Genomic DNA, 16,217 nt, shown 5'->3' with positions numbered 1-16,217 from the left:
TTCATGGGTTTGCTTCCTACTCACTTCTTCTTGTTGCATTCCAAAACATCATGGGAAAGTAAATTTATGGGTTATGTTCTGAATGAAACATACCATATGGTCATGAAGAGATGAAATTTATGATTCGATTGGCCCTGTTTAGTGGACTGATAAATTGTACATGTGACTCACCGATGAGGATAGAATACATATGGTCACGAAGTTCACAGGAGTGTTAATTGAAACTGAAGGTTTCAGTTTTCGGAAAATGCCTTCTGAAATTGAAAACACATTGTGTTGGCACGTTTTCTGTGTCGTTTCATATTTTGCAGGTTTTGGACGTGGGTTCCCTTCTATGTTTCTAATTTTTCTTGGGGAACTTTTTACTGGAATAATTTCCTGGGGCTCCATTTTGTACGGATTTTACAATGAAGCTGGAGAAAAGATTAGAATCCCCAGTAGAGTACTTGTAATGTGAAATAAATAGTAGCCATTAGACTGGTATAGAATCTAAGTTCATGGTCATTTAGATGTCTTTAATTCCCTTTTCATTTTTCTTGATTCAATGTTAGGCTTTTTAATTGTTTCCCCTTTTGTAAGAAGCAAACAAATCAACCAGTACCACCATCGGTCGGTTGGTGTCGCAACTGGTTGAGCAGTTCCTCCATCAGTAGCTCAACCTCTGGTCACTACCAAATACTGTCAAGTGACCTTTATGGAGCAGGTCGATCACCTAGTCGATGGACTAGGCCTATACTCCACAATATAGCAATTTTTTTGCTATGTTACTCCAAGAAAATTTCCCGGCTAGTTGATGTATTTTGTATGATTTTGAAAACCTCTTTATCTTGAGAAACCTTGGAAAATTAATGGGTTTTCATTAATTTTTATAGTAGCACTACTCCATTGGTTTTAGTTTTTGGGACATTAGCTTTCATAAATTTGATGAAGACTTCTTTCAAAAAAAAAATTATAGGCCTAAGGCTTTTGAAAGTATGCAAGAAATCCCTAATTTATTTGGACCTAATGTTATATTAAAGCCTTAAAGAGGATAAATTTGCTTGAAAATCTTCTAGTGAAGCTATATGTTCCTCAAAATATGAGATTAAATTACCATTCTTTGTTTTGTTATTCTCAAATTTTGATTTATGAGACTTTGGGCTAACATGTTTTATTGTATTATACTATTTCAGCTTGTATTAGACTAGGTGAAATTTAAAATTATAATTTAATTTGCTTAGCTAGATTTACTGACAATTTATTACAACTTAAGTTAATATACATATGTTTGTTACTTGTAGATTCTTAAATCTTTTTTTTTTCTTTTGTTTTTGAATATTCATCAAGTATTTTAAAAAAATTCACAAGTTATGATTATGGGTTTAAATTATTAAGAAAAACATAAAAATCTTAACTACATAAGGAAATAAAATGCAATTATCATAAAGTTTTATTAGAAATCTTGGGATGATCTTGCATTACATATCAATTTACCTATTACTCATGCTAAAAATTGTTGTATATGTACATATGATATATGAGGTAACAAATGTTGAGGATGAAGGAATGTGAAGTGGTAATATAGAGAAGATATTCATTATAATAACGATATAGAAGTTAATAGATGGAACATGGACAGTTATATGTTTAATAGCCAACTTAGAGGAAGATGTTAATTGATGTGATGAACATTCAAGGACACAAAATTTTAATATGAAACAATTGAAATAAAAGTTTAATAGATTATGTGCAAAGTACCATGAATTCTTTGAGCTTTTAAAGTATAATAGATTTGGTTAGGATGATGAAAGCAACATAGTGGATGCATAATTTAGAGTAAACCTAGAAAAAAAATTACATTCGAGTGAAACGACTTCAAAACTAGTGCTTTTTTGGTTCAAATATTTTCCTTACACATGGTGCTAAGTGTGACATTTTTCTTTTTTTTTTTTATATTTTTATTTCTTATTAGGCACACCCAAATGCCAAAAAAAAAAAAAAAAAAACCCACTTCAAGGGATGTCCACACTAGAAGTTACTTGGAATCATTAATCCTTCAATAACAATTGGCATCCTCTGCTCAAGATCCACCAAATAGTGGTGATAAGGATGAAATAGATAAGAATCTTCACTTGGTAGAGTGCATGCCGATGTAGATATGTGAATCTTAATAATCAATTACAATAAGTGATTGATGGAGGGGAAATCATTGATTTATTCTCAAATTAATATGATTTTACATGTTATTTCATTGGGTTTTAGTCTAAAGGAAAGCACAAATCACTACCTTTGTCCTTAGTTTTTATTTAAGCCCTATTTTGGTATTTAATTAAGTGTTTTTAAAAAATAGGAAATGGAAAGATTGATCCAGAGAATGACCAAGGATTGATGTAAAAGGAGAAGCGATATTCTATGAACTAGGGATGTATGAAGATTTTTGAAGTTGACTTAAATGGAGATAGGAATTTTGATGGTAGTCAATAGTTTTTGTTGATGATAGCTCAAGGCAGTGGAGTTGGTGACTAACACTCAAAAATAAATATTTTATACAAAAAAAAATATATATAGTTTTATTTATGGATTTTGAGTGTTAGTTATGTCTTCTTAACTTGCATACATGTTAAGTCCTCTTTTAGACCTAAAGTGGCATGAACAAGATGGTTATATTGTTGGTTCTTTGTTTGCTTTTGATTAGCATGTTGCCTATATGTACTTTATGATAAGATCTCTGAATTTCTTCGTTCCCTTACACTAGATCGTATAGGAAGCATGTAATCTACCTCAGACTTCTGTAGAAACTATTATAGTGGAAACAATGACAATAAAAACCAAATAGAATAATAATCTAGAGAAAAAGAAAGCATACCTAAATCCGGTTTTTCCTAGATCAAATTCGTGCAATAAAAACTAAGTCCGAAGTAGTCAAGGATGTCACCTGCCCACGAGTATTCCACTCAATCTATGGCCACAAGGATTTAGGCACAAGAAAAGAGTGGACTTTTCTCTCCTAGAGGAAAACTAGGGTTCACCCTATGTCAGTTCTTTGGAAGAAGACAATAAAAGAGTGTAGGAAACTCTAACCCTAAGGGGTATATATAGGCTGCTAGTTGTTTAAGTGACTTGAGCCCAATTAGGCTTAGGTCATCTAATCCAACCCACCTGGGTCCTAATTAATTAATGAGCCCTATCGAGCTCCAATTAACCAATAAGTTCATGTAGGAAAGCCAATTCATAAGATTTAGTACAACCTTGCGTTTTTACCAAAATGCTTTTATGCACACTTCTAAACTTGAAACCTAATATTCTCAAAACAAAGATGACTCCTTGATTTAGGAGCTCGAGTGGGAACCATTAGGACCTATAGGAAAATATTGGCTCTCTCAAAATCTAATTCTATAGTTGATTCAATATTCCACTAAAGAGAATCAACTGCACTCCAATATCCTATATTATTACAATGACATGAATGCTCAAGTCCATGCCTTACTATCTATTATATGCAAACTCCTTATAAACTGGTGTTTGTAATCTAACAAGATAGTTCTATCACCCTTCAAGATTACCTCTCAAATCCTTGAGTTACAAATCTCACTTATTATGTGATCAATTCACATACTCTACCTCCAAGGAGCATATGTCAAATTTCCACTAAAGGAAATGTTATGGTCATAGTCTTTAAGATCACATGTCGTTTGGATCACCTAAGAGGACACACTTTCTTAATCCTATTAGATATCATAATGCCTCTATTGAGAATACTTGTTGTCACTAGCCTTCATCAACAATGTCCCAATCTATAGGAAGATGTAGCCATCTTAGGGTCTCACCCATAAGTTAAAGCCTCCTGTTGACTTTGGCATAGATTTAATATCCTTTCAAGATTGAAAGTCCATGCAATGAAGTAGCTTGGTGAATCATGATAGTTAATAGACTTAAGTCATGATTCACCTTAGGTCTTATCTAATGTGTAATCATACATTCTAGTGCATTCACCATAGGAAACTTATCTCGATGGCTAAGACAAGTCATCACTCCAATTAGGAGGTAATGCACTACAATCTCTATTGAATTGCCCAAATCTATGAGTTGACTATGAACAACATATCTACTTATAAGGGACCCATGACTTGTATCTTTTATGCAACTCCTAATACACCCAAGTCATATACAATATAAGAGATATGGATGTGTATGCTCAAACAACTAATTAATGCATATGGGATAAAAAGGAAAATAAATAAATAAATTTATAAATAAATCTCAACATGTTACATCAAGTCATGCTTTCTAGGGCTCAATTTTAACACTGTTATGGTCTTTCTTATCTCTTAGGTGAATAGGTTCTTCACTATGAGCTAGTAGGTCACTCCCACGTTTTTTAGTTTGAATGACATTACTTCGTAACAACACAAACCCTCCTTAATTGGTGATGAAGGTTGTCTTTTCCTGATCTTGCTTGTGTATAGGATTTGGTTGTATCCAACAGACAAATCTATAAATGTTAACAGTTCATGCCCCATTATACATTAACCAATTGGTTAATTTTAGGGCAATTCTCCAAGTCTTTTTTTTTTTTCTTTGAGACCATGACCGCGTTGGCTAACCAATTGGGATCATTCGAAATCATATCCAAGGATATGTATATCCTATCTAAGGGATATGATATCCTAGGATATGCAAATCTTATCTTAATCTATCCCGTCAACCAAATGTAGCCTAAAAAGTTTAAGATCAAGTATAAAATTTTAAAATTTTTTACTTCCTCGGATAATATAATGTTAACATAAATTTTAAAAACTACAAAATAAGCACTTTTACATAAAAGATTAAAGCTATTACTTGGGTATATTGAATCTAATCCAGTGAAACCTAAAATTGTCGTTAAAACATTTTAGAATACTTTGTTCATAAAAAATATTAAATGTGTGCATATATTGGAAGACTTGACTTATTTACATTTTAAAAAAGTTAAATTTTATTAATTGTTAAATTTGTTTTAAATAAAATATTATTAATAATTATACTTTATTTATAACTATTATTATTCATTTTTAACAAAAAAAAAAAATTAATTGTGCTTTTACAAAGATGTTAGTATCCATATTTTTATAACATATACTAAAATAATATATTTTTTAAACAATAGTTTTTAAAAACAACTAAGTATATATGTGAATGCAAAAAAAAAGAAAAAAAAGAAATTGAGAATATGCTTAAGGCATTATAAAAAAATAATAATAATTTAATAATTTATAGTGACAAAAAAGTTATCAAAATGAATTAAAATAATAAGAATCACTTCAAAATTAAGAGGAGACAAAATGCAGCATAAAAATAATTGGAGGAATTTATTTCCTTTTGGTGTAAGAAGCAACTTAATAATCTAATCTGCATTTTTGTTTTTTGCTTTTTTTTTTTGGAAGATTTGGTTTGGACGGTATTTGAAGTTGATTATGTTTGAGAAATAGAAATAGAAATAGAATTAGAGACAATTTAGGAATGTTAAGAGGATGAAGTATCCTAGTCAATTTCCTCTTTACTAAATTTTACCATTAATTTTTTAAATAAATTTTCCTTTCCCTTTTTTTGTTTATATATATATATTTTCAGAAATTTTAGTTACTAATTTTTTAGCTTTAAAAGTAGGGTGACATCCTCTCCTTAAAGTCTAAGAGCAATCAAAATTCACATGACATACTTTCTTACTTTTGTTTTTAAAAGGAAACAAATAATAATGCATTTTATTATGGAACAAAAACTTGTTAAAAAGTTTGTAATTTTTAGGTTATCTTTAGTACGAAAGAAAAAAATATGATTTTCTCATGTTTGATTATTATATATAAAAAAAATTCAAAGAAAATTAAATATAATTAAAATTGGTTAAAAAATTATATATTTTTAAATTATTTAATTTTTATATTGATAAGTTAAAATAATTAAAATAAGTTTGAAGTAACAAATAAAAATAATTTAACGACTTTAATTTTATTTTTACTTTTTTATTCTATTTTTTCCCCATACATTTTCCCTCAAAATTTTCTGGAATCAAACATAACTTTAAATTCTTTTTTAAAAGTATAAAAATTTAAAATTTTTTACTTCCTTGGATTTTATAATGTTAATATAAATTTTTAAAACTATAAAATAAGTACTTATTTTTACATAAAAGATTAAAACTACAACTTGAATAAATTGAATTTAAGCAGGTGAAACCTAAATATTATGATTAAAGCACTTTAGAATACTTTGTTGGTAAAAATATATATTAAATGTGTACATATAATAAAAGACTTAACTCATTTATGTGTTAAAAAAGTTAAATTTTATTTATTTTTAAATTCATTTTAAATGAATTATTATTATTATTATTATTATTATTATTATTATTATTTTGATGACTATTTTTTAATCATTACCTATTTCAATGGTGAATATAAATACTTGAAAATGAGTATAAATTATTTATTTCAAAACTTTTAGTATACTTCTTATAAATTTACCATATTTATTATTATGTTTTTTTTTTAATATAATTTATTATAAATAATGAGTTATTTATATGTAGATTTATGATTAAACAAAGCTTTATCCTAGCTCCCAAATAAATAATGAAAACTATTTAGGATATGGTGGATTCTTGAAAAATACTAAGAAAAGAGAAAAAAAAATTAAGAAAATTTATTCTATTTTATTTAAATAATTTGAAAAATGAGATAGAAAAAAAAAGGTATTATAAATGTTTTTAAATATTTTCCTGAAAAAAAAATAAAAAATAGATTTATTAAAAAATTAACGTTATTTCTTTCAATGTTTTTTTTTTTTTTTTTTGCTTTCTAATCCCTGCTCTTAGAAACATTTTTAATAACTAAATCTAATATATATTATTTAAAATGTATTACAATGATTGCAATTTTGCAACGGAAAGGAGACTACTTTCAAGATTTTGCTCCCCGCTGGCGCTCGCTCTCTGCCTCTCTTTTTCTGTCATCCATCTCCGTGTTCACTTCTTTAGTTGAGAATAGTTTCTTGTGGATTTGAATTTCAATTGGAGAAGCCTTGGAACGACAATGAAGAGGAAGAATTGTAATCGATTCGTTGACGATGATGAATTTGAGGTTGCTGACATCCTTCTACAGATTCCTCACATAATCTTCGAATTTGAGTCTCGTCTTCCATTGACTTGGGGCTTTAGGAGGAAGAGGTTGGCCATTGATCCAAGCTTGTCTTTGGCTCCTACATGTGCGAATGTTTCCAATCCCGCCACGCCGCTCTGGTTCTTCCCCAACGAATCAGATGGGAAATGTAAGCGCACAAAGGTTTCATATAAACAGGTATAGTTCATAACTCCTCTGGTTTTTAGATAGTTTACTTTTTTCTATTTCTGATTTTCTTTTTTGTCGTTCTATATATTTGAACTTTCATGTCTTAATTTTTTTTTTTATGTGTTAATGTATATTATGGGTATATTATGTTATGGGCTTTAGGCCCAATTAGGTTACTTGTACCGCACACATATGCCTTCTATATAAAGGCACTGATGTATATTCTTTCTCTCAGGAAATACAATACAATCTTTCAGTATTTCTAACATGGTATCAGAGCCACTGCTCTAACCCTTTCTTAGCAGTCTGTCTTCATTAGTGTGACTTCCTTTCTTTTTAACGCTTCCGCCATCACAACTGCCACCGCAGCCTTTTTCCGTTGAACCTTCGACGTCATCCAAGCGTCGTCCTTGGGTTCCGGACCTGCAGCCACCGTCCTTAAGGAGTTTCACACCGCACAAGATCACTGTTTTTCGCATCACCGCTGCGAATATTGCTCCGATTTCAATTTTGACGGTACCACTGAGATCATCCAGCGCCGATCTACACATTCATGGAAACCTCGTCGCCATTGGAGCCCGCACGCGCCCTCACGCGCCGCCCAAAGATTCGGCGACGCTGATCACGTGCCACCACACGCCTCCACTCGCCAGGCTTGTTCTGTTGACGTCATCCTCTCTACCACGTCAGCGCCACGTCAGCCCTAGCTACGTCACCACTGCTGACGTGTCAGTGCCACGCTAGCCCTAGCTGACATCATCTCCACGTCATCCGTTCACCAGCTGACCGTTGACCAGTGTTGACCGTTGACCAACTGTTGACTGTTGATCATTGACTTTTCCAGGGTTGACCAGGTTCTCCTTACCCAGTTTTTCGCGTAGATTTCACTTTTGCAGTCTGTTTTTGCATATTGTGTCTCTAAATGGATAAAAAGGATATTTTTCTTTCTCGCCCCATCAATACTGTATTGGAAGGAAATAAAAATTACTTATCTTAGTCTCAAGCTATGCGCAGTTTTCTTAAGGGTCGCATGCTCTGGCATTATTGTACTGGTGCAATGACTATTCCTGTCAAAGGAGCAAGTGAAGGAGATGTTGTTTTTCTTAATCGCATGATTGAATGGGATAGTCATAACCACATGATCCTCACATGGATTCGGAACACTTCCATTCCCTCTATTTCCAATCTGATGGGCAGCTTTGATGATGCAAAATCTGCATGGGATATGTTGGCCAAAAGGTACTCCACTACTCATGGATCCCTGAAATATCAGTTAGTGGTTGAATTACATCAACTCAGGCAAGAACCAGGGCAATCCATCAATGACTATTATGATCAGCTTCACTTTATTTGGGACCAAATTGACTTTTCTGATCCAACTTGGACATGCTTAAAAGATGCTCAGCAATATGCTTCCATTATAGATGAATTTCGCCTCTATGAATTCTTGATGTCACTTCACAAGGACTTTGAGCCTATTCGTGGTCAGCTACTCAATCGCAGTCCTGCTCCCTCTCTTGATACTGCTGTAAATGAGTTGGTTAGAGAAGAAGCTCGTCTTGCAACCCTTCAAGCCCAGAATAAGCTCAATGTTTTGGCTATTACTCCATCTACTTCACTCATAGAGCAACCCCAGCAATCAGGTGATTCTTATGGCTCTAGCAATCGTCGCAAGCAAACCAACAAAAAGTTCTGCAACTATTGCAAGCGTCCTGGCCACACCATTGAGACTTGTTACCGTCGTAACAAATCTACTGTTGTTGTTGCTAATATTGAGCCTACTTCGCCAATGGCTTCCACCTCAATTGAGTCCAAGTCTTCTGGATCTACTATCAACCTCTCCTCCACTGAACTACAGGAGATCATAGCTCAGGTTGTTCGTATGGCTGGTAATGCATCTCTTTCCACTGCCTTATCTGTTCTACCTGGTAAGTCTCAAACTTGGCTTTTTGATTGTGCCTGTTGCAATCACATGACACCTCACTCATCCCTATTCTCCAAACTTGACCCTGCACCATATCCTCTAAATATTCATATAGTTGATGGTTCCACCATGCATGGGAATAGTCTAGGTTTTGTTTCAACCTCTAATCTTTCTGTTCCTGGAGTCTTCCATGTTCCTGACCTATCCTATAATTTGTGCTATGTGGGACAATTAGCTGAACTAGGTTATCGCCTTATTTTTTACTATTCTGGGTGTATTGTGCAGGATCTGAGGACGGGGCAGGAGCTTGGGACCGGTCCTAGAGTTGGGCGTATGTTTCCCGTGAGCAATCTTCATCTTCCACCTGTTGCTCCTGTTTCTATTGCTACTGCAGCTGCTGCAGTTTCTTCCTTACCTTCTCTTGAACTTTGGCATTCTCGTCTTGGTCATGCATCATCTTCTCGGGTACAACAGTTAGTGTCTAGGGGTCTGTTGGGTTCTGTGTCTAAAGACATTTTTTATTGTACTTCTTGTCAGTTAGGAAAACAGCCAGCTTTGCCTTTTAATAACAGTGAATCCATTTCTAATAGTATTTTTGAGTTAATTCATTCTGATGTTTGGGGACCTTCTCCTGTTGCTAGTATTGGTGGATCTCGATACTTTGTTGTTTTTATTGATGATTATTCTCGTTATAGTTGGATTCTCCCTATGAAATCTCGTTCCGAAATTTTATCAATATATAGCAATTTTGCAAAAATGGTTGAAACACAATTCTCCAAACGTATCAAAACCTTTCGATCTGATAATGCTCTTGAATATACTCAACATGCGTTTCAAGCTTTGTTACATTCATATGGCATTGTACATCATCTAACTTGTCCAGGTACCTCTCAGCAAAATGGTCGAGCCGAAAGAAAACTTCGTCATATTCTTGACACTGTTCATGCTCTGCTTCTTTCTGCCAAAATTCCTGCCCCATTTTGGGGTGAAGCGGCTCTTCATGCTGTTCATGCAATTAACCGTATTCCAAGTGCTGTCATCCATAATCAGACTCTGTATGAGCGTCTCTTTGGGTCACCCCCTGTCTATCATCACCTTCGCTCATTTGGATCTACTTGTTTTGTTCTTCTTCAGTCTCATGAGCACAACAAACTTGAGCCTCACTCTAGACTCTGTTGTTTCCTTGGTTATAGTGAAACACAAAAGGGGTATAGGTGTTATGATCCTGTCTCTCATCGTCTTCGTGTTTCTCGTAATGTTGTCTTTTGGGAACATCGATTGTTTGTTGAACTCTCTCACTTTCGTTCTTCCTTAACTAACTCCTTTGTTTTAGAAATCTTTCCAGATGAGTCTCTTGTTCCTTCTACAAATACTTTTGATCCTCCTTTGGACTTCTCTCTAGATATTTTTGATGCTTCTCCTAGACAGGTTGCAGATGAACAGATTGATGACGAGCTACCCTACTTTGAGACTGGGTCCCCTGCTCCTACTCTGCCTGAAGATCCTCCCCAAGACATTCCACCTCGCCACTCAACCCGGGTAAGATCCATTCCTCCACACCTACTTAACTATCATTGTTACACTGCCCTTGCTACACTTCACGAGCCTCAAACCTATCGTGAGGCCTCTACTGATCCTTTATGGCAGATTGCTATGAAAGAGGAACTTGATGCATTAACCAAAAACCATACTTGGGACCTGGTTCCTCTCCCTCCTGGACAGTCTATGGTTGGTTGTAAGTGGATTTATAAGATCAAGACTCGCTCTGATGGATTTGTTGAGCGCTACAAGGCTCGTCTTGTTGCCAAAGGCTTTACACAGGAATATGGGATTGATTATGAAGAGACTTTTGCTCCAGTTGCTCGTATCTCATCTGTTCGTGCTCTCTTAGCTGTTGCTGCTGCTCGTCAATGGGACCTTTTTCAGATGGATGTTAAAAATGCCTTCCTTAATGGGGATCTGAGTGAAGCAGTCTATATGCAACCTCCTCCTGGTCTCTCTGTTGAATCAAACAAGGTTTGTCATCTTCGACGTGCACTTTATGGTCTTAAACAAGCCCCACGAGCTTGGTTTGCCAAGTTCAACTCCACTATTTTTCGCTTGGGTTACACTGCCAGTCCGTATGATTCTGCCTTATTTCTTCGTCGTACTGATAAAGACACTATTTTGCTTCTTCTATATGTGGATGATATGATCATAACTGGTAATGACCTTAGTGGCATTCAAGAACTCAAGGATTTTCTCAGTCAACAGTTTGAGATGAAAGATCTTGGATATCTCAGCTATTTCCTGGGTCTTGAAATTACTCATTCCACAGATGGTCTTTATATTACTCAAGCCAAGTATGCTTCTGATCTCCTATCTCAAGCTGGACTCACTGACAGTAAGAATGTTGACACTCCAGTCGAACTTAATGCGCATCTGACACCCTCCGGGGGGAAACCATTGTCCAATCCTTCTCTTTACAGACGATTGGTTGGCAGCTTAGTTTATCTCACAGTTACTCGTCCAAACATCTCCTATGCTGTTCATCAGGTGAGCCAGTATTTGTTTGCTCCACGATCAACTCACTATGCTGCTGTTCTGCGCATTCTTTGATACCTGAAGGGTACCATTTTTCATGGCCTTTTCTACTCAGCTCAATCTCCTCTTGTACTCCATGCATTCTCTGATGCCGATTGGGCAGAAGATCCTACTGATCGCAGGTCCACTACAGGTTACTGCTTCCTTCTTGGTTCTTCTTTGATTTCTTGGAGAAGTAAGAAACAAAATTTTGTGGCCCACTCCAGTACTGAAGCAGAATATCGTGCCCTTGCTGATACCACATCTGAGCTCCTTTGGCTAAGATGGCTTCTTAAGGATTTGGGTGTGTCCACCTCCTCTGCTACTCTCCTTTATTGTGACAACCAGAGTGCCATTCATATTGCTCACAATGATGTCTTTCATGAACGGACTAAACACATCGAGATTGATTGTCATTTTATCCGTTATCATCTTGTCCATGGTGCTCTTAAGCTTTCAAATAAATCTCCGTCTCCTCCAAAGATCAGCTTGCAGATATCTTCACCAAGTCACTTCCTACAAGACGCACTCGTGATTTAATTGACAACCTCAAGTTGGTCTCACATCCACCTTGAGTTTGAGGGGGGCTGTTAATGTATATTATAGGTATATTATGTTATGGGCTTTAGGCCCAATTAGGTTACTTGTACCGCACACATATGCCTCCTATATAAAGGCACTGATGTATATTCTTTCTCTCAGGAAATACAATACAATCTTTCAATATTTCTAACATTATGAATTATTGAAAAAAAAAAAAAAGAATCTGACATTTTTGGGATTTCTTGTTTCTGCAAAAGAAGGAAGATTTGTTGAAGATGGTGGACGGTTTGACTCATCAAAGAGAGTTTCTAAAATCGGTGAGTTTGTGGATTCGTCTTTTTCTTGATTTTTTTTTTTTCAAAATAGGTATGATCATCAAATTCTTTCTAATATTTCCTTAAAATCCAATCAGGAAATCGAGAATGTGAAGCTGTTGTGCAGCACGTTGAAAGCTCTCAACTCATAATTGAAGGCAAGAGAACAACATGTAATTTTTTTTAGTATTTTTTTTTTCTTCCGGAACTATTCGGAATTGGGATTTGAACTCATTTGAACTTTACTTTGGTGATAACAGTTGAATCTTGATACGGAAATAGCCGAAGCTAGAGTGGAGAGTGCGGAGCAAGTCGATCTTCAACAACCATTGCCACCCCTCCTTTGCCACTCTACCTAAACCAGTGCATTGGTGCCATCTACAGCGGGGCCGGATGTGGTCTACCTTATTCCGGGACCATACCTGAGTTCGTCGCTGGATCTCAACCTCAACGTAGCTCTCAATTTCGATACCACACAACTGAAGAGGGTTGCAGCTTCTCAAGCTAGGAAGAAGAGGCTTCAAATTTACAAAGTGAAGAAACCCAAAGACGGTCCAAGTCCCTCTATCCTCTTTTTTGGTTAGCGGTTCAAAATTCGTTCATCTCTAAAATGGAAGTTTTATTAATTCTTTTTCTGATGATCGATTCAATCTATGATAGATAAACCTTGGTTATATTTCTCTTTTCAACAAATTTAGTAATGAGCCCAACACAAATCAATTTTTGAAGTTATAATTCTTGAATATACAGTGACTGCCACAACAATTGTAAATTTTTTTTTTTTAATTACCATGCAACTATTAATTTTTGTCTTGCTCTATTATTTCATGAGTGCTTATATATATAACACATGGACCTTAGGGTTGGCCACATTTGATCCAGCAGTAGATGACACCAAAGCCCTGGTTTAAGCAGAGCTGTGAAGGGAGGGTGGCAATGAGTGTTGACTGTTGAGGATGGAATAAGAAAAAGGGATCGTCTGTTTTGATTTAAAGGGATCTTTTTGTTTTCTTATATTCCATGGACTTTTGTCCTGATTCGTAAAAGAGAATAAACCACTAGTCAAGTGATTTACTCTAGATTTGAATATGCAGTACAGGTGAGTCTCTCACCAAACAAACTCATGAAAGCTATAAATAAGAGGGGTTCACAATCGAAATTGTTTTAGGAATTGACTGCTTGTTACTTAAATAGATATCCATATCGTATCGTTTAAATGTGGACGTGGAAAACTGATGATTGCATAGAAAATTTGGTGAGATTAAACACCTACTTTTCCCTACAATTTCCATCTGGTTTCAACTAAAAACCAAATGACATACCAGCAAAATGAGATCCCTAATACAACAAAGAATGGTCCACCTCATCCCTTTGGACACCCCAGTTGTTTGAAAAAATGAGAAATCCTTATTCAGATGCTTGAATAGAACACAACCCACAAACATTATATTATGAAAGAGAAGATTCAAACCAGGTGACGATACAAACAAGCTGCAAGCAAAATGGAAATAAATCCGAAACTATAAAAGCCACATATAGTAGTAGCAGATAAATGGGCAAAGCTTAGGTGCTCATCTTCCAAAATCTTATTTAGGCTTTAAGGCTTTTAGGCCTCATAATTCTCTTATGCGCCTTCCTCATACTCACTCTCGTCATCGGCAGTTGCATCCTGGTATTGCTGGTATTCTGACACCAAATCATTCATGTTGCTCTCTGCTTCCGTGAATTCCATCTCATCCATTCCTTCCCCAGTATACCTGTGCAAGAAAGCCTTGTGCCTGAACATGGCTGTGAACTGCTCGCTCACCCTCCTGAACATCTCCTGGATTGAAGTGGAGTTCCCCACAAATGTAGATGTCATCTTCAGACCTCTTGGTGGGATATCGTGTTAACCAAACTTTTATAAACTTTATGCAGAAATAATTATTTAAAAAAATAATTTTGGATGCATAAAACAAAATAAATGGAAGTACTAAAATAATGATCATATTCTTACCTTGATCCATGATACCAATAACACTTTTGAAGTGAGATTGAGTCACTTTGTGAATTGTATTGTGAAGGTCTTTAACTCACTACTCTCATATAGTGGATGGGTTACTTGTGTGGTGTATGTTGTTAAAAATAAAACAACAAAAAAGACATAAGAATGAGAGTATGGCTAGGGACCTCAACTTATAAAAAGTTGTACATCTCTTAGTCTTCCCGTCAAAGACTATATGGGAGTTATACTCATTATTTACACCTATCATGTACAAATTTATGGGTAATGGTGGGTTATGAACTTGAATGCATCTCTATAATTGCATAGGTTATACTTTTCCATTTTCCTCCATTACTCATAAACATAATGTACCAAATAAATTTCATAATGATGGGGTTACAAAAGTTGTAACACCATATTCATATGAGTTAAATTTTTTAACTCCCCATTTATAATTTGAGTCTTCCATACATAAGACTCTTGGATGTCCAATCAATTGATTCACCTACCTATCAATTGATACCCTTAAATAATATTTACACAAATGTAATATATGGCCACACATTATAGGAAAAAAACTAACAATCTCCCAGCTTGTTAGGGTCTAGAGAAGTCATTCTTTTATAGTTGTTTCGTGAATGCCATAATGGTGATATTTTCAAGTTACCTATAAGTATATAATTTGGCTAGCATACATTATGCTAGTAATGGTAATTAATTGCATTGATTTTTTTATGATTGTTATGTCTTTAAATGGAGAGGTCATCCATTATTTCCTTTAAGAGATGTAGATGTGGGGTTCCTTTATTAGATAATGGTTGTATGTTGCTCTATCTTGATATGAAATGTCTTGATGATGATAATGGTCAATTCACATTAATTATTCTCTATGATAATGAGGATACCACTTAGAGTAACATAGTAAGCTTGCCATATTGGAATCATGTGCATCTTAGTGCTATGTTACTTTTAGATCGAGCCATGTGTCAATGGATCGATTATCATGGTTTCAGAATATCTAATGTTATCACCTCTATGTTTAAGGACATATCTCTAGCTAAAGAAGTTTAGAGTATGTTTGAAAAACAAATTTTAGACTTGAAAACATGTTTCATAATTTTTTAACAAAAAATATTTTTTTCATAACTTTTTCTAAAAATAAAATGTCTTTCGGAGAACATATTTTAATTATTTTAAATTGTTTTTTAGTACTATTTTTAAAAATAATTATATAAATATAAAGATGATTCAATAAAGTACTATAAAAAAGTTATTTTGAATAAATATTTGAAAACACAAAAAATAGGTTGATAACATTCTAAATTCCCAAATAAATTTTTGTTCTAGAAAACATCATAGAAGTATTGATGAAAATTGTTCTTAAAAATTGTTTTTAAAAAAATTTTCAAATATATCTTTAATTATTTTTATTTTTATGAGACAAGTAGCTCCTATGATGTTCTTGATTTTCACCTATTGTCCTTTGTATGAATTTCCGATGTTAGGTCGAGGCCTTACACCCAATGCTATAATGGAGGGTTCTAACTCCCTAATTATGATAATATTTTTACTGTTAAGAAGTTGATTTC

The 16,217-nt window shown here is 34.4% G+C and overlaps 1 protein-coding gene across 1 annotated transcript; it reads left to right on the top strand.

The window, feature by feature from the left end:
- The first annotated feature begins 14,296 nt into the window (after positions 1–14,296).
- Positions 14,297–14,536, top strand: LOC117913235. The gene has a single exon (XM_034828193.1). It carries the CDS (start codon positions 14,348–14,350, stop codon positions 14,534–14,536), a length of 189 nt encoding a protein of 62 aa, XP_034684084.1. The 5' UTR covers positions 14,297–14,347.
- Positions 14,537–16,217: the final 1,681 nt, after the last annotated feature.

The sequence above is a fragment of the Vitis riparia genome, chromosome 4 (genome assembly GCF_004353265.1).
Source record: "Vitis riparia cultivar Riparia Gloire de Montpellier isolate 1030 chromosome 4, EGFV_Vit.rip_1.0, whole genome shotgun sequence".
Classification (NCBI taxonomy): Eukaryota; Viridiplantae; Streptophyta; class Magnoliopsida; order Vitales; family Vitaceae; genus Vitis; species Vitis riparia.
This window is presented reverse-complemented; position numbering and strand designations above follow the sequence as displayed.

What these genes read in the sequence shown, in the direction of transcription:
- LOC117913235 (XM_034828193.1), top strand. Translation starts at nt 14,348, where the DNA reads ATGTTGCTCTCTGCTTCCGTGAATTCCATCTCATCCATTCCTTCCCCA.